The 19,806-nt window shown below is 45.8% G+C and overlaps 1 protein-coding gene across 2 annotated transcripts in view; it reads left to right on the top strand.

The window, feature by feature from the left end:
• LYST (lysosomal trafficking regulator) overlaps window positions 1-19,806 on the top strand; it is a 155,058-nt gene that overhangs the window by 45,231 nt on the left and 90,021 nt on the right. For both annotated transcript variants that reach the window (XM_038760742.1, XM_038760741.1), the window contains exons 11-22: window positions 647-756; window positions 2,914-3,322; window positions 4,733-4,877; window positions 6,232-6,405; window positions 7,663-7,823; window positions 11,136-11,326; window positions 12,258-12,503; window positions 13,618-13,791; window positions 14,319-14,468; window positions 15,355-15,492; window positions 16,860-17,058; window positions 18,611-18,742. In XM_038760742.1, the coding sequence (XP_038616670.1) occupies window positions 647-756; window positions 2,914-3,322; window positions 4,733-4,877; window positions 6,232-6,405; window positions 7,663-7,823; window positions 11,136-11,326; window positions 12,258-12,503; window positions 13,618-13,791; window positions 14,319-14,468; window positions 15,355-15,492; window positions 16,860-17,058; window positions 18,611-18,742 (2,229 nt within the window). The remainder of the gene's footprint in view (window positions 1-646; window positions 757-2,913; window positions 3,323-4,732; window positions 4,878-6,231; window positions 6,406-7,662; window positions 7,824-11,135; window positions 11,327-12,257; window positions 12,504-13,617; window positions 13,792-14,318; window positions 14,469-15,354; window positions 15,493-16,859; window positions 17,059-18,610; window positions 18,743-19,806) is intronic.

The raw sequence follows: 19,806 nt of genomic DNA, 5'->3' as shown, positions 1-19,806 counted from the left end.
TGAGCCCTCTGTGGGACAACCTCATCACCTTGTAACCTCCCCAGTGCTTAGAACAGTGCACATAGTAAGTGCTTAATAAATGCCATTATTATAATTATTCCACATCTGCAAAATGGGGATTCAGTGCTTGCTCTCCCTCCTAATTAGACTGTGAGCTGCATGTGCCACAGGGACTGCGTTTGACCTAACTCGTGTCTACCCCAGCGCTTAGTAAAGTGCTTGGCATCTAGTGTGTGCTTAACAAATTCATTCATTCATTCATTCAGTCGTATTTATTCAGCGCTAACTGTGTGCAGAGCACTGTATTAAGCGCTTGGGAAGTCCAAGTCGGCAACATATAGAGACAGTCCCTACCCAACAGCGGGCTCACAGTCTAAAGAACAAAACAAAACATATTAACAAAACAAAATAAATAGAATAAATATGTACAAATAAAATAGAGTAATAAATGCATACAAACATATATACATATATACAAATTCCACGATTATTATTATTATTATTTATCCGCGTTTATAGCCCGAGGGTAGGCTATGACTACATTCTTGAGCTGATTTGTGCAAATAATGAAACTTCATTTTGAACCTTTGATTGAATTTTGTCATGTCTCTCTTTCTCTCTCTTTCCCTCTCCCCTCCCAAATCAGCATGCCAGATCGTACTGATGGATCTGTTAGTGTCTCTGATGAGCTCAAGAACCTGTTCAGAAGAACTAACCCTTCTCTTGAGAACATTCCTGGAAAAATCTCCCTCAACTGTAAATATGCCCAAATTGGAAATCATTCTTTCACTCGGCAGTAAGGCGGCCTTTCAACCTGGTGCCCAAGCGATATTAAAATGGGCAACTTTGGAGAAGAAATCCGTGGCCCAAGTGGGCCTGAGGCCCGGGGGACCACTGGGAAGAGGATGTCAGATGGGGGAACTTGGGCTTGGGGCGACCAGACCGTAAAGAACGAATCTGAAATCAATCAGGAGTCATTTCGGAGCATCTACGGCAGGCTGAGCTCTACAGTATGGTTGAGTTAGTAGACAAAATCCCTGCCCTCAAGAAGTTTACCCTCTAGTTGGGGAGATGGACGCAAATAATTTACAGATGGGAGGAGGAAGAAAGGAATAAACAGGAATAATAAGCAGAGTGTAGAAGTCAGAATTTACCGCGGTGTTACAGTTGGTGATTTCACAAATTCATTCAATCATTCATTCAGTCGTATTTACTGAGCACTTACTGTGTGCAGAGCGCTGGACTAAGCGCTTGGGAAGTCCAAGTTGGTAACATATAGGGACGGTCCCTACCCACCAGCGGGCTCACAGTCTAGAAAGGGGAGGCAGACAACAAAACAACACATATTAACAAAATAAAATCAATAGAATAAATATGTACAAATAAAATAAAGTATTACTGTAGCACAAATTCATTCATTCATTCTTTCAGTCGTATTTATTGAGCGCTTACCGTGTGCAGAGCACTGGACTAAGCGCTTGGGAAGTCCAAGTTGGCAACATCTAGAGACGGTCCCTACCCAGCAATGGGCTCACAGTCTAGAAGGGGGAGACAGAGAACAAAACAAAACATATTAACAAAATAAAATAAATAGAATTAGTATGTACAAATAAAATAGAGTATTACTGTAGCACAAATTCATTCATTCAGTCGTATTTATTGAGCGCTTATGGTGTGCAAAGCACTGTACTAAGTGCTTGGGAAGTCCAAGTTGGCAACATATAGAGACTGTCCCTACCCAACTGTGGGCTCACAGTCTAGAAAGGGGAGGCAGAAAACAAAACAAAACATATTAACAAAATAAAATAAATAGAATAAATATGTACAAATAAAATAAGTAAATAGAGTATTACTGTAGCACAAATTCATTCATTCGTTCAATCGTATTTATTGAGCGCTTACCGTGTACAGAGCACTGTACTAAGCACTTGGGAAGTCCAAGTTGGCAACATATAGAGACGGTCCCTACCCAACAGCGGGCTCACAGTCTAGAAGGGGGAGACAGACAACAAAACAAAGCATATTAACAAAATAAAATAACAGTGGGCTCACAGTCTAGAAAATGCCAAATGCCTAATTGGCGCAGAGATGCGCTGACCACCTTGAAACTCTACCGCTCTAGGGATGGGTGGAAAGAAGCAGCGTGGCTCAGTGGAAAGAGCCCGGGCTTTGGAGTCAGAGGTCATGGGTTCAAATCCCGGCTCCGCCACTTGTCAGCTGTGTGACTTTGGGCAAGTCACTTCACTTCTCTGGGCCTCAGTTCCCTCATCTGGAAAATGGGGATTAAGACTGAGAGCCCCCCATGGGACAACCTGATCACCTCGTATCTCCCCAGTGCTGAGAACAGTGCTTTGCACATAGTAAGCGCTTAACAAATGCCATTATCATTATTATTATTATGGATGTAGAGTAGGACAGAGGACTGAATCAATGTCAATCAGTCGTATTTATTGAGCTCTTACTGTGTGCAGAGCACTGTACTAAGTGCTTGGGAAGTCCAAGTTGGCAACATCTAGAGACAGTCCCTACCCAACAGTGGGCTCACAGTCTAAAAGGGGGAGACAGAGAACAAAACCAAACATACTAACAAAATAAAATAAATAGAATAGATACGTACAAGTAAAATAAATAGAGTAATAAATATGTACAAACATATATACATATATACAGGTGCTGTGGGGAAGGGAAGGAGGGATGGAGGTAAGATGGGGGGGATGGAGAGGGCTCAGTCTGGGAAGGCCTCCAGGAGGAGGTGAGCTCTCAGTAGGGCCTTGAAGGGAGGAAGAGAGCCAGCTTGGCGGATGGGCAGAGGGAGGGCATTCCAGGCCCGGGGGAATTATTATTATTATGGGTGTAGGATGTAGAGTAGGAAAGGGGACTGAATCCCCCATTTGCGTTTTGTTTTCTGCTCAGGAAGTTCTTCTGAAAGGCATCCTGAAGATCGTGGAGAGCAACGCTGCTATGAGCCCCTTGCAATACATCGCCTTCCCCCTGCTGCAGATCCCCAATTTAAGCAGCAGCTCCTCGTCCCAAAAGGGCCTCGGCAGCAGCAAGGCCCCGGGACTTTGGAAACGGGCCAGGGTTTTGCAGGGCCGGAAGGAAACCGACGGCGGGGCCCATCAGCTCCTCTCCTCGTGGCACGTGGCCCCCGTCCACTTGGCCCTCGTCGGCCAGAACTGTTGGCCCCACATGTCCGAGGGCTTCAGCGTTTCCGTGTGGCTGAGCGCCGAGGGGCTCTACGAGGCCGGGAGCCCCCCAGACAGGGGGAAGAAGAGGAAACGGAGCAGGCCGGGTGGACAGGACGGCAGCCCGAGCGGCGCAGGTTTTGGTCCCCGTTCTTTTACTCCACCTGTCCTCTCTGCATGATGATAATAATAACAATAATGGCATTTACGAAGCGCTTACTATGTGCAAAGCACCGTCCTAAGCGCTGGGGAGGATACGAGGTGATCAGGTTGTCCCCCAGGGGACTCACAGTCTTCATCCCCGTTTTACAGATGAGGTAACAGGCACAGAGAATAATAATAATGGCATTTGTTCAGCGCTTACTATGAGATTTGTAGACCCTAGTGATTTGGACGGTGGCGTTGAGCCCATCCTTCAGCAGCGGGCGAGGGAGGGCACGGCCATGTGGGGAAACTGAGGCGGCATCCAGAAACTCGCTGTTCTGGAACCTGCCAGTCAGAGCGGGCCTGGGTGAGGAATGCCGGGAAATTTTGGACCCTGGAGGTTAGTTTGCTGCCCATCCATCAATCAATCAATTGTATTTATTGAGTGCTTACTGTGTGCAGAGCACTGTACTAAGCGCTTGGGAAGTCCAAGTTGGCAACATATAGAGACAGTCCCTATCCAACAGCGGGCTCACAGTCTAGAAGGGGGAGACAGAACAAAAGGAAACATATTAACAAAATAAAATGAATAGAATCAGTACGTACAAATAAAATAAATAAATAGAGTAATAAAGACATACAATCATATATACATATATTGAGGTGCTGTGGGGAGGGGAATTTGTACATATTTATGACTCTATTTATTTTACTTGTACCTATCGATTCCATTTATTTTATTTTGTTAGTATGTTTGGTTTTGTTCTCTGTCTCCCCCTTCTAGACTCTGAGCCCACTGTTGGGTAGGGACTGTCTCTATATGTTGCCAGCTTGTACTTCCCAAGCGCTTAGTACAGTGCTCTGCACACAGTAAGCGCTCAATAAGTACGATTGATTGATTGATTGAGGTAAGGCGGGGGGGATGGAGAGGGGAAGGAGGGGGCTCAGTCTGGGTCGGACACAGTCCTTGTCCCACATAGGACTCCCAGTCTTAATCCTCATTTTACAGATGAGGTAACTGAGGCACAGAGGAGTTAAGCGACTCGCCCAAGGTCACACAGCAGACCAGTGGCGGAGCCGGGATCAGGACCCAGGTCCTTCTGACTCTCAAGCCCGCTCTCTTTCCACTGGGCCCCGCTTCTTCTCACCTTGGTTCCCAGACGGCACATGGTTTAAACCGCAAAATTGCCATTAAAGGTTCGGCCGAGCCCAGTCGATCGAACGTGACAGTGTGTAGACCGAGGCCGACTCCCTCCCTGCAGATGTGTCTTCCGCGGGGTGGAGAATTGCTTCCGAACTTCACGCGGCGATCTATAATGTCCCAGTTTTGACGGTGCCGTTTTTGGTTTTCCGACTCTTTTCCATTGCAACCTCCGCACACGGACATCGGCCTCGTCGCGTAGAAGGAGGCAGGCGGGGAGGTGTGGCGAGCGTGAGCTCCGGGGAATCGCCTGCGGACGACGGCTGCGTTCACCTGCTCTCTCTCGGCTCCAAAGTGCTGATGATTCAAGTGTGGGCCGATTTGAGCACGGGCGCGCTCATCTTTCGGTAGTATTTCCCTTCCTCCCGTTTTTAAAACTAGAAAACTCAAATCGGGTTGCACGTGCGTTGGCTGGGGTCCTGAAGGGCATGAGTGCCAAGTTTCCTCACGGAGCGTGGGACGGAAGGAAGCAGTATTCCTAGAGAGAGAAGGCGCGGGTGTTCGTTTTGTTATTGATTTAAAGAAATCGATCCGGGTAGATTATAGTTTCAGTCCATTTCCTGAGCACCTCCTGTGCGCAGAGCACTGCGTGAAGTGCCGGAGAGGGTAAAGAAGAGGTGAAAGATAGAATCCGATCTCTGCCTTCAAGGGGTTTATAATCTAGTGGGGGAGGTAGACATTAAAGTAGCTCAGAGATTCATTCAGTCGTATTTATTGAGCGCTTACTGTCACCATCATCATCATCAATCGTATTTATTGAGCGCTTACTTTGTGCAGAGCACTGTACTAAGCACTTGGGAAGTACAAGTTGGCAACATATAGAGACAGTCCCTACCCAACGGTGGGCTCACAGTCTAAAAGGGGGAGACAGAGAACAATACCAAATATACTAACAAAATAAAATAAATAGAATAGATATGTACAAATAAAATAAATAAATAAATAGAGTAATAAATATGTACTGTGTGCGAGATGGACGAAGGAAAGGGGAATACATAGAGCAAACGATGGATGAAAATCTTAAGCTCTTCAGTGGGTTACTAAAATTCTGTTTACATCAGACTACACGTTCTCATTTGTTCTATTGTTCTATTAGGGCCGGTGAGCATTGATTCTCCCGTGCAGAGAAAGACAAACTGGGCATCATATTTGAGTGTGAGATGCAAACTAAGATAACCTTGTTGAGATCCTCAGATTTCTTCTTTTCTTCCCTATTATTCGGTGTTAGGTGAAACGTTTGTCTGTGGCGTGGATCCACTGAGACCAGTTAGCTTCTTAGGAAAGAAAATCTGTGCAAGAGAAATGAGTATCTTTGAATCCAATGAAATCTTTAAATATTTTTTGAATTCATCATCATCATCATCAATCGTATTTATTGAGCGCTTACTGTGTGCAGAGCACTGTACTAAGCGCTTGGGAAGTACAATTTGGCAACATATAGAGACAGTCCCCACCCAACAGTGGGCTCACAGTCTAAAAGAATTGAAATTCTTAAAGGTGAGGCCAACTGTACTGAAACTGCTTGTGGATTGGGGTGACTTGATAGTTCCACTAATTGGGAATAGAACATTTTTCCATGCTCTGTTTGGAAACCCGTCTGGCGTTTTCATTTTAACGCTTATACGAAAAGAAAGTGTTCAAAATCCTTTTTAAAGGTTTTAATCCTGTGCCTTTTCTCTCCTCTGTCCCGTTTTCCCGGAGAATGTGCATGGATCCAAACGATGACATGAAAGCCGGCTTGTTGGCACAAGTGGAATCTCAAGAGAACGTTTTCCTCCCGGGGAAATGGCAGCATTTGGCACTAACGTACTCGCAGCAGCCCGAGGGCAAAAAGAATATCCATGGAAAGCTGTCCATGTGGGTCTCAGGGCAGAGGTAATTGCTGCTTCTAGAAAATTCCAGTTTCCTTCACGAGACGTTAAGCCTCGTCCCCCAGCCGGGTCTTCTGAAAGGGACTGCAGAAGGAGTTCTGTATTCATCCGATTGACTGACCTCGTACAAATCGCAATCACTAGAAGCTCGAATAAAGTGACTGTGGAGTTGGTGGCAACCAACATACCCCTAGAGATGTGTTTCTTTGCCAGTGCTGAGGCTAGGAATGAAAGACTTCAGGTGCTAACTTAGGGGGTGGGTTGGGTTGGCGTGGCTAGGGAGTGTTGGGGGCTTTAGGAGGGGTTTGAAGAAGGGAAAAGTCATGTTTTAGCAGAACTAACACAACTACACAAATCCAGCTAGGTATTCCGGAGTCTGAATTTTGGAGCTTTTCTTGTTTGAGTTAGCGTCGATCTCTCAGGACAGGTCACTTTCTCGTCCTAGTCCTGTCCATTGATTTCTTTTTTTCCCCTCACCATCTATCCCTAATTTGGGAGCTCTCTCCGTGGATACAGTGCTCTGCACAGAGGAAGCGCTCAATAAATACGATTGAATGAATGAGTGAATCAGATTATTGATATACAAGAGACTGGAGAATCTTTAGCAGAGGGACAATAATAATAATAATGATAATGGCATTTGTTAATCGCTTACTATGTGCAAAGCACTGTTTAAGTGCTGTAGTCTGTTGGGTTCAGTTTGCCACTGCCCTTGTCATTTTCGAATAGAGTAATAATAATTATAATAGTAATGATGGTGTTTGTTAAGCGCTTACTATGTGCCAAGCACTGTGTAATCATTATCGTTATTGGGCGTTTCCTAGCTTATGAGAGGATATGACGTCAGAACGTTTGTATGTAAAACGTTGTAAAATTGTATGTAAAATCCATCCATTTAGGGATTTATACATTTTTAAACTTTAGTATCATCTAAACTGAGCACCGTATTAATAGTCTAAAGCCCCTGCATGTTAATAGTGAATGCCATTCACAAAATGAACCCGAATGCTTCAAGTCTGGCGTGCTTTTAATTTAAATCCTTAATCGCATGAAACACATGACGCTTTGCAGTGTTTCGTACTGTGTCCATTCGTTCGGTAGGATTTACCGAGTGCTTACTGTGCGCAAAGCACTGTACTGAGTGCTTGGGAGAGTTCAATATAACAACAAACCCGTTCCCGCCCACAACGAGCTCACAGTCTAGAGGTTTATTCTCTGCAGCCGGACCGATTGACTCAGCATTGCTTTTTCGATTTTTCAGGAAACCCGACGTCGCCCTAGATTATACCCTGCCAAGAAAAACCACTTTGTCGTCCGATAGCAATAAGACATTTTGCATGGTGGGCCACTGTCTGTCATCCCAGGAGGAGCTGCTGAGAGTGGCTGGAAGATGGGACCTGGGGAATCTACTCCTCTTCAATGGTACCTTTTTACGCTCTGCATTTCCAAAAGAATTCAGCCGTGAAGGCCCGTTCCATCCATTTTAGCCTGTAGCACTGATCCCACAGTTTCCTCCTCCTCCTCTGAAGCTGATAGGTGCGACCGTGGTTGTAAACTGCCATTTGATGTAGACTTCGAAAACATAGATCCTTTGCATTTAAAAAACCACACAAAAAACACCGGTCAGTTCATTTGGAAACCGTTCAGCGAAAGCCAGTATTTAGAGCTCAAAAGGCCCATTCAAACCTTGGGGTGGCATGCCTCTACTTACGCCGTTTGCAAACTCAAGAAAATAAACTAAGAAAAACGACAGGTTTTCGGGCCGCCACCATTTTCCATTCCTACGAGGCTCTCATTCATTCATTCAATCGTATTTATTGAGCGCTTACTGTGTGCAGAGCACTGTACTAAGCGCTTGGGAAGTACAAGTTGGCAACAGATAGAGACGGTCCCTACCCAAAAATGGGCTCACAGTCTAGATGGGGGAGACAGATGACAAAACAAAACATGTGGACAGGTGTCAAGTCATCAGAATAAATAGAGATAAAGCTAGATGCACATCATTAACAAAATAAATAGAATAGTGAATATGTACAAGTAAAATAAATAGAGTCTCCAGACTCTTACTTGCTTCCATTCATCCTCCAGGCTGTCTTGAGCGACCAGTTTTTTTCTCGGTAGTCAGACTGAGAAACTACTGCTTAAGATCATTATTTAGTGAGGACAAGTGAAAAGATTGTAGAATTTGGCCCACAGACTAGATTCTTCCCTCCTGTCCTCATGAAAAGACCACCCTACACCTCTCCTAGATCTAGGCTGTTCTGGGTTCCATTTTCTTCATCAATCAATTGTATTTATTGAGCGCTTACTGTGTGCAGAGTACTATACTACGTACATACGATTGAATGAATATACTAAGCACTTGGAAAAGTACAGTATAACAATGTAACGGACACGTTCCCTGCCCACAGTGAGCTTACGGGCTAGAAGAGGAGACAGACAATATAAATAAATAAATTTCGGATGCGTATGCAAGTGCTGCGGGGCTGGGAAGGGGGATGAATAAAGGGAGCGAGTCAGGGCGACGCCGAAGGGAGCGGAAGAAAAGGAAATGAGGTCTTAGTCAGGGAAGGCCTCTTGGAGAAGATGGGCCTTCGATAAGGCTTTGATGGTGGGAGAATCAGTGTCGGTCGGAACTTAACAAATACCATCTTCATTATTATTATTATATGAAGAGGGAGACACCAGGCCAGAGGCAGGACATGAGGAAGAGGTGACTTTATCCAAGTTGTTTGGCAAGATGGAAGTGTCCTGCTGCCTCTCATGGCAACTTGAGGGGAGCCAAACCTCCCCTGGCCTTGGCATCCATGGCAGGGCTATCCAAGAGTCGAAGGTGACTACGCAGCGTTCACCCATTAGCTCACGGGATGTGAATGTGGCACATCAGTGCTGTAGTGTGTCCAGTGACTGAGAAATTATCATCCACTACTTCAGGTACAGTAGAGTAGTTGGTTCATCGTTTGAACCAAAGGGATTCACTGCAAAAGCTTGCCATTGACCTTGAACTTCTCAGCCGCCTCTGGACCGTAAACTCATTGTGAGCAGGGAACGAGTCGACCAAGCGCTTAGTAAGGTGCTCTGCACACAGTAAGTGCCCTATAAATACAATTGATTGGTTGATTGCCAGTTGGGTCGGGATTAGAATAGTTGGTTTAACTTTTCAGACAAAATAATTCTCCTGGCCTCCCCTGCGATTTGTCTAAGGGCCCTTAGCCATGGTAGAAGCGAAATGTTGTCATTCTGGCCTTTTCCTGGCCTTTCTTCTTTGTGGTGGCATCCCCCCCTCCACTTCTTGGGGTTGCCCACTGTTGGCCCCTCCGAAGTGGTGGTAAGGTGACTTCCAGTGCCAAGAAGCCTGGAGGCCCGAGCTTGACTCCGGACCCGGCCCACGAGCTCCACGGGCTTCTTGACTGTGCCCTATAAATACAGTTGATTGGTTGATTGCCAGTTGGGTCGCGATTAGAATAGTTGGTTTGTTTATCTTTTCAGACAAAATAATTCTCCTGGCCTCCCCTGCGATTTGTCTAAGGGCCCTTAGCCACGGTAGAAGCGAAATGTTGTCATTCTGGCCTTTTCCTGGCCTTTCTTCTTTATGGTAGCATCCCCTCCGCTTCCTGGGGTTGCCCACTGTTGGCTCCTCCGAAGTAGTGCCAGGGTGCCAGGGTGACTTCCAGTGCCAAGAAGCCTGGAGGCCCGAGCTTGACTCCGGACCCGGCCCACGAGCTCCACTTGACTGTGTGCTTTTAGCCTCAAGGAACCCGGAGTGGAACTGAGGCGAGTGACGGTAAAACAAAAAAATGGATCCTTCTCTGGCTTCTGACCCAAGGAGAAATGCAGGGAGGGGAGAACAAGGCACCACCATTAGGCAGGATGGAGCTCATTTCCTTGCATGTGCTCAGAGGAGGTTTTGGTTTTTGTTTGTTTTGCATTGTTTTGTGTTTTAGGGTATTTGTTAAGCGCCAGTATATCTGTAATTTATCCATTTATTGTAATGTCTGTCTCTCCCTCTAGACTGTGAGCTCATTGTGGGCAGTAATGTGTCTGCTTATTGTTATATGGTACTCTCCCAAGCACTTAGTACAGTGCTTTGCACACAGTAAGCGCTCAATAAACGTGATCGAATGAATGAGTGAATGCCAGGCACTGTACTAAGCACTGGGGAAGATAGTGGAATGAAGCAAGATAATCAGGGTGGACACAGTCCCAGTCCCACATGGGGCTCCTAGACTCAATCCTCATTTCTTACAGATGAGATAACCGAGGCCCAGAGAAGCAGAGTGACTTGCCCAAGGTTGTCGTCAATCGTATTTATTGAGCGCTTACTGTGTGCAGAGCACTGTTCTAAGCGCTTGGAAAGTACAAATTGGCAACATATAGAGACAGTCCCTACCCAACAGTGGGCTCACAGTCTAAAAGGGGGAGACAGAGAACAAAACCAAACATACTAACAAAATAAAATAAATAGAATAGGTCACAGAGCAGGCAAGGGACCGAGCTGGGATTTGAACCCAGGTCCTTTTGATTACCAGGCCCGTGCTCTATCCTCTGGGCCGTACTGCTTCTCGGTTTTATCTTCCCAATTCTTAGCTGGTGGGTTAGCGTTGTAAGAGGTCATTCCAGCTAACCCTTCCTAAGCTAGAGGGGCTCTGTCCTGGCCACTTAAATCGTGCTCAGCTTTAAGGAATATTTGCATTGATTTTCTCAAAAGAATCTTCATATTTTTCTCCTATTTAGGGGCCAAGATTGGTCCTCAAGAAGCCTTCTATCTCTACGCCTGTGGCCCTGACTTTACCTCAGTAATGCCCTGTAAATACGGCAAGTCAGCAAATGATTTCTCGAAGTACATTAGTAAAGAAATCCTGCAGTGTGAACAAATCAGAGAGCTTTTTATGTCCAAGAAAGACGTGGACCTCAGCCCCTTAATCGTAAGTTTTTCAATAATGACTTCCATGGCTGGACATTTAATGTGGGTTTAAATTCTAAGGAGTAATTTAAGGGTCATTGTTCTTCCGGTGATGGGTAACCTCAACTGGAGGTCAAGGGCCAGGGACCGTTTCCGATTACCCTCTGCGTTGTCTTTCCCAGCGCTTAGCGCAGTGCTCTGCATACAGTAAGCGCTTAATAAATTTGATGGCTATCAAATGGGGAAGCAGCGTGGCTCAGTGGAAAGAGCACGGGCTTTGGAGTCAGAGGTCATGGGTTCGAATCCCGACTCCGCCACATGTCTGCTGTGTGACCTTGGGCAAGTCACTTAACTTCTCTGAGCCTCAGTTACCTCATCTGTAAAACGGGGGTTAAGACTGTGAGCCCCACGTGGGACAACTTGATCACCTTGTATTTCCCCACAGCAGCGCTTAGAACAGTGCTCTGCACATAGTAAGCGCTTAACAAATGCCATCATTATTATTATATTATATAGACGCCTTGACATCTTGACACCCCTGTGTTAATAAAAACTCACAATGTAATACACGTGACCTGAATCATGCCGAATACACGCGCCCCACCGTTTCTCCGGAAGCTGTATTGCGATCTATCCGGATAGATGCACGTCGACGGAGGACTTCCCCATAATTCCTCGCAGGGACCCATCCAAAACACGTGATGTGATCCCACTGAGAGCACCATTAAATGAGGAATCTTTCGCCCAGAAGACGGCGGGTGGGTTTGTTCGATTTCCTCTCGTAGTCCGGCCGCTTTGACGTACGTTGGCCCGGAGCTAGTAGACGGGGACGAAACCCATCGTCCCCGGTCTAGACGACATCACCCTTGACCACTGGTCCGGCACATTAAGGCGTCTCGGGACGGAGAAATTTTCAGGGCTGGTTAGAGATCGGTTATTCGTTTGTGTTCCAGGAAGGTCTTGCTGTTGTTTATTCGTCGCACCGTCCTGCCCAGTACACAATCTATGAGCCCGTTATAAGGCTTAAAGGTCAGGTGAAAACCACACTCTCTCAGAGACCGTTCAGCACGAAGGAGGTCCAGAGCATCTTACTGGAGCCTCACCTTCTAAAGAGCCTGCAGCCCGTGGAGCACAGAACGCTTCAGGGCGTCCTACATGAGATCGGAGGGGCCGGTGCGTTTGTCTTTCTCTTTGCTCGGGTAAGAACCGTCGATCGTCAAAGTGGCTCCTTCCAGCCGGAACGGGTCTTATTACCCTGTGTTAAATTGTATAGACCGTCTTGATGTGAAGAAACTTGCCCAGTGGTTCCGTTTCAGCTTTGTAAGCCAAAGAATGCAGGCCCCCTGAAGCATCAGTGGTCTCTTCTAGACTGTGAGCCCGTTGTTGGGTAGGGACCGTCTCATCATCATCATCAATCGTATTTATTGAGCGCTTACTATGTGCAGAGCACTGTACTAAGCGTTTGGGAAGTACAAATTGGCAACATATAGAGACAGTCCCTACCCAGCAGTGGGCTCACAGTCTAAAAGGGGGAGACAGAGAACAAAACCAAACATACTAACAAAATAAAATAAATAGGATAGATATGTACAAGTAAAATAAATAAATAAATAGAGTAATAAATATGTACAAACATATATACATATGTATATATGTGCCAACTTGTACTTCCCAAGCACTTAGTACGGTGCTCTGCACACAGTAAGCGCTCAATAAATACGATTGAATGAATGAATTTCCTGAGTGCTCACAGTGTGCAGAGCGCTGTGTTTAAGGGCTTGGGAGAGTGCATATATTACTACAGAGTTGGCAGGCACCCACAACAAACTTAGTCTAGAGACCGACATAAATAGAAATAAATGTGTTCTGTTGGCCCAAAATGTTCACTCAGTGAAAAATCGCTGTAGTGCCGAAAAATCAGGTCGCTGAAGGTATGCCCAGAAATCCTGAAGTACAAAAAAAGAAGTCCACAGCAGTGTCCCCACCTTGCCATCCCCTTAATGACACTCTTCATTTATTCGGCCTTCCTGTTAGCACTGCCAGCTCATTGCTAGTATCTTGAATTCTGTGACGATTCCAACATAACACACGCTTGGGAACACCACTGGCATTCTTCAGCCAACAATGGGAAACTCAGACCACGGTTGCTTTTGTGATTTGGTGTTCCCAAAGAAAAAGATAGCTTCACTCAAGTGTGAGCTGAGAGAGTAGCTTAATGTTCGAAATTGACCTCGGTATATTTCTACAGTCGGGAGAAGTTTTTGGTTGATTTTGTTCTTTAACCGCATCGTTTTGGGGTTTGCTATTTTTTAGGTGGTTGATATCAGCAGCTGCGAAGAAACTCAAGCCCTAGCACTTCACATTATCCTCTCTCTAACCAAATACAACCAACAGAGAATACAGGAGATGGAAAACTGTAATGGGTTTTCCATGATTCACCAGGTGTTGATCAAACAAAAATGTATCGTGGGCTTTCACTTTCTGAAGGTGAGGAGATGTAAGAGGTAATGTTGGACTGGCTGCTGTCGGGGCTAAAGTTGGAAAGATAGATCTATCTCGGGTTTTAAAAATCTTGTGTTCAGGTCATTGTTTTCCCAAAGCAAAGGCACTGTCTGTCTTTGGAGAGGTTTTCCCTCTTCAGGCTGATGGTTTTTAAGATGTTAGCATGGCAACTGACCAGTTTTGTTCATTTCTTTTTTACTAGCATTTCTTTTTTAACTATTTATTTAATTTTTTAGAGTGTGCCAGGCACCGTACTAAATGCTGGAGCAGATACAAGATAATCATGTTGGATACCAGTCCCTGCCCCCCGTTAATCCCTATTTTACAGATGAGTTAACCTAGGCACACAGAAGTGAAGTGACTTGCCAAGGGTGACACAGAAGACTATTGCAGCTCTGCAATAGTTTAGAAATGTCGATTTCTCCACCCACGAATCCCACCGACCCAACTCCCCCCACGAGCAAACATACAAACCTCTACCAACCGGCCAGTTCATTTTACGTCTCTTGTAGACCCTTCTCGAAGGTTGTTGTGGGGAGGAAATCCTCCACGTGAATGAAGACGGACAGTTCCAACTTGACGCCAACTCCTCAGCTGTAATTCGGGATGTTAAGTTACTGGAAGAGCTGCTGTTCGACTGGAAGATATGGTCGAAAGCAGAGGCATGTATATTTTTAACCATCCCCCTTCCTACAAGTAATGGATTTAGTGGCCATTTGCGTGCCTTGGTTATCCCGGGGATTTTAAAGAGCGCTTTGAACCTTATCGTTCTCATCAGCTCCTGCTGCAGCCCACCTTTGTTGAGCTTGTCTAGAACTTTATTTTAACGACCGCCTCCTCCTCTAGAGGGTAAGTTTGTTGCGGGCAAGCACTTAGCACAGCACTTTGCCCAAAGGTGCTCAGATACCGTTGGTTGAAGTTCGGCGTAATTCAAGCCCTCTGGGAGATTGTGTTGGGCCCTTTAGGACCTCAGCAGTGGAATTTAATTTAATTTAATTTAATAATGGCATTTATTAAGCGCTTACTGTGTGCAAAGCACTGTTCTAAGCGCTAAGCGAATTTACAGAGTGTCTACTGTGTGCAGAGCACTGAACTAAATGCCTGGAAGAGCACTGTCATGGTAAGCGCTTAGTACAGTGCTCTGCACACAGGAAGCGCTCAATAAATACGATTGATTGAATGAATGAATGGTAGAAGACACTATCTCTGTCATTAGCAGTAACACGAATTCTTCCATTTCTGCCAATCAGTCGTAGTTATTGAGTGCTTAGGGAGAACACAATAAACCAGAATTTGTAATCAATCGTATTGACTGAGCGTTTGCTAAGTGCAGAGCACTGCGCTAAGCACTTGGGAGAGTACAATACAAGAGAATGAGCAGATACGTTCCCTGCCCACAACGAGCTTACAGTCTTGAGAGAACCCTGCCCCCCGCCCCGCAGCCCACGAGGAGTCGTCCGTTTTCCGTGAGTTTCACACCTGCCAGGATCAGTTTACGCGGGGTGACTTTTCTCGCTGACATCGGGCCTTGCCCGTTCATTTTTCCAGCAAGGCGTCTGGGAAACTCTCTTAGCTGCCCTGGAAGTTCTCATCAGGGACAGTCACCACCAGCAGATGTTCAATATTAAGCAGTTGCTGAAAGCCCGAGTGGTACATCACTTCCTTCTGACTTGTCAAGTCCTGCAGGTACTGTCATTTTCCATGGATTTTTGTGCTTCCCTAATTAGGCACCGTTTTTCCTCTTGGTCTCCAGAGGGTTTGGGGCGGTAAAAGCGGGGCAGGATTTTTCTTTGTGTTCTTTCTTCTCCTCCTCCTCCCCGCTCCACCCTTTTTTCCTCTTCTCGTCTCTTGCTTTTAGAGACAACTGTACCAGTCTTCATTCCACGAGCTATAATATTGAGACAAATCAAATAAGAAGCAGCATAGCGTAAGGGAAAGAGCCCGGGACTGGGAATCAGAGGGCCTGAGTTCTAATTCAAGCTCTTCCACTTGTCTGCTCTGTGACCTCGGGCAAGTCACTTCTCTTCTCTGGGCCTCAGTTTCCCCTTCTTTAAAATGAAGATTCAATGCCCGTTCTCGAGCCCCAGGTGGATCAGATACCGTGTCTGACCCGACAATCTGGTGTCTACTCCAGTGCTCAGTACCAAGGAAGCGCTTAACAAACGTTACAATTATAATAATCGTAATACTGATTCACCCAGGCGAATAGTGATCATGGTGTGAACATCTACTTCCTCTACGCTCCTCGGAGAGCCTTTTGTGTTGAAACAGAAAGACACACTCCCCGGGTGCTCGAACGCCAGGGATGATAAAACCAAAGCCAGTGTTGTTTGTCTCTGACGAGCGAGTTTTGAACAGTCCGTGTCTCAGCCAACCTGTGCCCCATATTCAGAGCCACGTTTTATGGACTTAATTAGGATTCTGAAATGGGCCGTTTCCGTGTCGAGGAGCATCTAAAAGGCATTTGCGGTGACATCCGTGTGACCCACTGCCTCAGTCCAAGTTGTACGATGCCACAGGGTCTGTGGCTTCCAGTAGTTCCCTTCTCACGCTCCTCCGGTGACAGTTGTCGGGATGTGCCGCCGTTCTGGGAATGCCTGAAGGTCAGACTCATCCCGTCTTTAGAGATGAGGAGAGATAGCGAAATGAAACCGTCCCGTTTTCGTCCTAGGGGAATGAGCGTAGAGCGGTCTGTGTGGGGAAGAAAGAGGAATTTCCCTCTCAAATGAACAAATGGCCCTTGGGCTGGCTCAGTGGAAAGAGCCTGGGCTTTGGAGTCAGAGGTCACGGGTTCAAATCCCGGCTCCGCCACTTGTCAGCTGTGTGACTTTCGGGCAAGTCACTTCACTTCTCTGGGCCTCGGTTCCCTCATCCGTAAAATGGGGATTAAGATTGTGAACCCCACATGGGTCAACCTGATAACCTTGTACCCTCCCCAGCGCTTCGAACAGTGCTTTGCACATAGTAAGTGCTTAACAAATACCAAAATTATTATTATTAAAGTCATTCCTCCCAAAGCTGCAGCCCGTCACTCTGCCTGTATTTTCTTTCAGGAACACAAAGAGGGGCATCTCACGTCCATGCCTCGGGAGGTTTGTCGATCCTTCGTGAAAATCATCGAGGAGGTGCTCGGATCTCCGCCGGACTTGGAGTTACTGACCCTGATCTTCCATTTCCTCATCGCTGTCCACCCCCCGACTAATACGTATGTCTGTCATAACCCCATGAACTTCTACTTTTCCCTGCACATAGGTAAGTGAGCCCCACACCGCGTTTGGTGTCTCCCCCGCTTCTCCCGCCCCCCTAATTTCTCATCCTCTTTCCTCCCTCCCTCTATATCCCTGTCCCCCCGACACCACCCAACCCACCACAGAAGTGAAGGTTAGAAAGGAAGAGCCGCTAAATGCGTTAACCAAATGAGCGGCATCCTTGGAGGGTGTTTACTTTGCAAGAAAATTGTTCTAAGGACGGCACATTGCGCGTCGGACACTCTTAAGAAGAAACTGATCCGACCGAATACAAATCTAATGGATACGAGTTACCTAATTGCATTCATCGTAAAATATAGTCGTGATCTGTAGCCTTTAGTTATTGTCATTTTACTGTTCAATCTGGAATTTTCTACAGGTTTTCTCAAGGTTTTCTTTTTATATGATGGTCTTTTAAGAACAAAAAAAGCCCTAATTTTTCATTGGGCCCTAAGGCCTAAAGCCAATATTCCTTTCAGGCCTCTTTACTGATTTATCGATAAGTTACTCTCTGCACAGCACCGTAGTAAGCACTTGGGAGAGTAAAGTACAATAGAATCGGCAGACACGATCCCTGCCCCAAAGGAGCTTACAGTCTGCAGCGGGAGGCTGACATTAAAATAAATCCCCACCATTCGCGAAGTTGGTTTGAACCAACCACTTCCAGTAAACACCCTCTGCGTTCCAGAAAACACAGTAGGAATCACCCGATTCTGGGCTGGAATTCTGCGCTGAAGTTGAACGATGTTTATTGAACGTTGCGGTCCGAAAATACGTTATCTGTTCTCGATACCTCCAGAAATAAATTCAGTTCCTTCACCCCATACTCTGATAAAAACATGCCGTTATGGGGATCTAAGTCAGGCATCTAACAGCAGCTGTTTGTTTAAATAAGAAGCTGTTTTAGCACATTGCCATGTTTAGTAATTGTGGTCACAGACTTTATATTGTTCAGGCTCTCAGTTTATTGGAGGTTACTTTCTTGATCTGTTTACAGAGCAGTGTCGCTTAGCTCTCGTGCTAGTCGCCGTTAACTTTAGAGCCACCCACCAAATAGAAGTGGATCTCAGCACATTGCAGTCTTAATTGCAATGACAGAAAACCCATTTGCCCCATTCTTGTTTCAGGACAAGGCTTTGGGGGTGATGCCATTTTTGAATAGTGAATACTCGGATTCTATTTTTTTTTGAGCTCTACTCGGGGGTAAATGTTAGCAGGGATCCCGTAAGTTGAGAAGGGGATGAATCCTGAGGGTGGGAAAAAAATACCATGTGGACTGTGATGGTTGCCATCTGATAGGAAGGTGGGGTTCAATGGACTAGGTAAGAAAATGAGTTGTAACAGGAGTTTTGTCCGAAAAATAGAAAGTCTTTATTAGGGTTCTGGAAGTATTGAGCATTTACTCTGTGCAGAGTGTTGTGTAAGGTCCTTGGGAGGGTATGATAAAAAAAAAAAACAAGACATGGTGCCTTTCTTCTAGAAGTTAAGTCTTTTCTGTATTGTTACTCAAAGGAAAAAAAGTCTCAAGAATAAAGCTCCCATTTTTAAAATTCTAGATGGCAAGCTGTTTTTGGAAAAAGTGCAGTCGATCGTGTATATGAGACATTCCAGCAGTGGTGGAAAATCGATTGCTAGTCCTGGATTTGCAATTACAAGCCCATCTGGATTTACTGCCTCACCACCTGATGGTAAACAAACAAAACAAACAAACAAAACCCCGGAAAAAACCCTGACCACTTTTGGTATTAATTCTTGACCCATAGGGGTGGGGGTAGGTGGGGATTAATGAACATTTTGGGGATAACTCAATTAAACCATTTCAACCTTTCCGCCACCAGATATCTGTACAGTTCTTCCATTTCTGTGGCCCCTTCCTAGAAAGATCTGAGAAGCAGCGTTTCTCAGTGGAAAGAGTCCGGGTTTTGGAGTCAGAAGTCACGGGTTCAAATTCCGGCTCCACCAATTGTCATCTGTGTGACTTTGGGCAAGTCACTTTACTTCTCTGTGCCTCAGTTCCCTCATCTGTAAAATGGGGGTGAAGACCGTGAGCCCCCCGTGGGACAACCTGATCACCTTGTAACCTCCCCAGCGCTTAGAACGGTGCTTTGCACATAGTAAGCGCTTCATTCATTCATTCATTCAGTCTTATTTATTGAGCGCTTCCTGTGTGCAGAGCACTGTACTAAGCGCTTGGGGAGTACAAATCGGCAACATATAGAGACGGTCCCTACCCAACAACGGGTTCACAGTCTAGAAGGGGGTGACACAATGAAACAAAACAAGTAGACAGGTGTCAGTACCATCAGAATAGAGTTATAGCTATATACACATCATTAATAAAATATAGTAAATATGTACAAATAAAGAGAAGCATAATAAATGCCATCATTTATTTATTTTATCTATCTTTAAGCTGATGATTTGGTAATAATAATAATAATAATGGCATTTATTAAGCACTTACTATGTGCAAGGCACTGCTCTAAGCGCTGGGGAGGTTACAAGGTGATCAGACTGTCCCACAGGGGGCTCACAGTCAATCCCCCATTTTACAGATGAGGTAACTGAGGCACAGAGAAGTTAAGTGACCTGCCCAAAGTCACACAGCCGCCAATTGGCAGAAGAGGGATTTGAACCCCGGACCGCTGACTCCAAAGCCCGGGCTCTTTCCACTGAGCCACGCTGGTACCACTGAGCATCAGGGAGGGGGGTACCTCCCCCTTCTAGACTGTGAGCCCACTGTGGGGTAGGG

Source organism: Tachyglossus aculeatus, chromosome 19 (genome assembly GCF_015852505.1).
Source record: "Tachyglossus aculeatus isolate mTacAcu1 chromosome 19, mTacAcu1.pri, whole genome shotgun sequence".
In the NCBI taxonomy this organism is placed as follows: Eukaryota; Metazoa; Chordata; class Mammalia; order Monotremata; family Tachyglossidae; genus Tachyglossus; species Tachyglossus aculeatus.
This window is presented reverse-complemented; position numbering and strand designations above follow the sequence as displayed.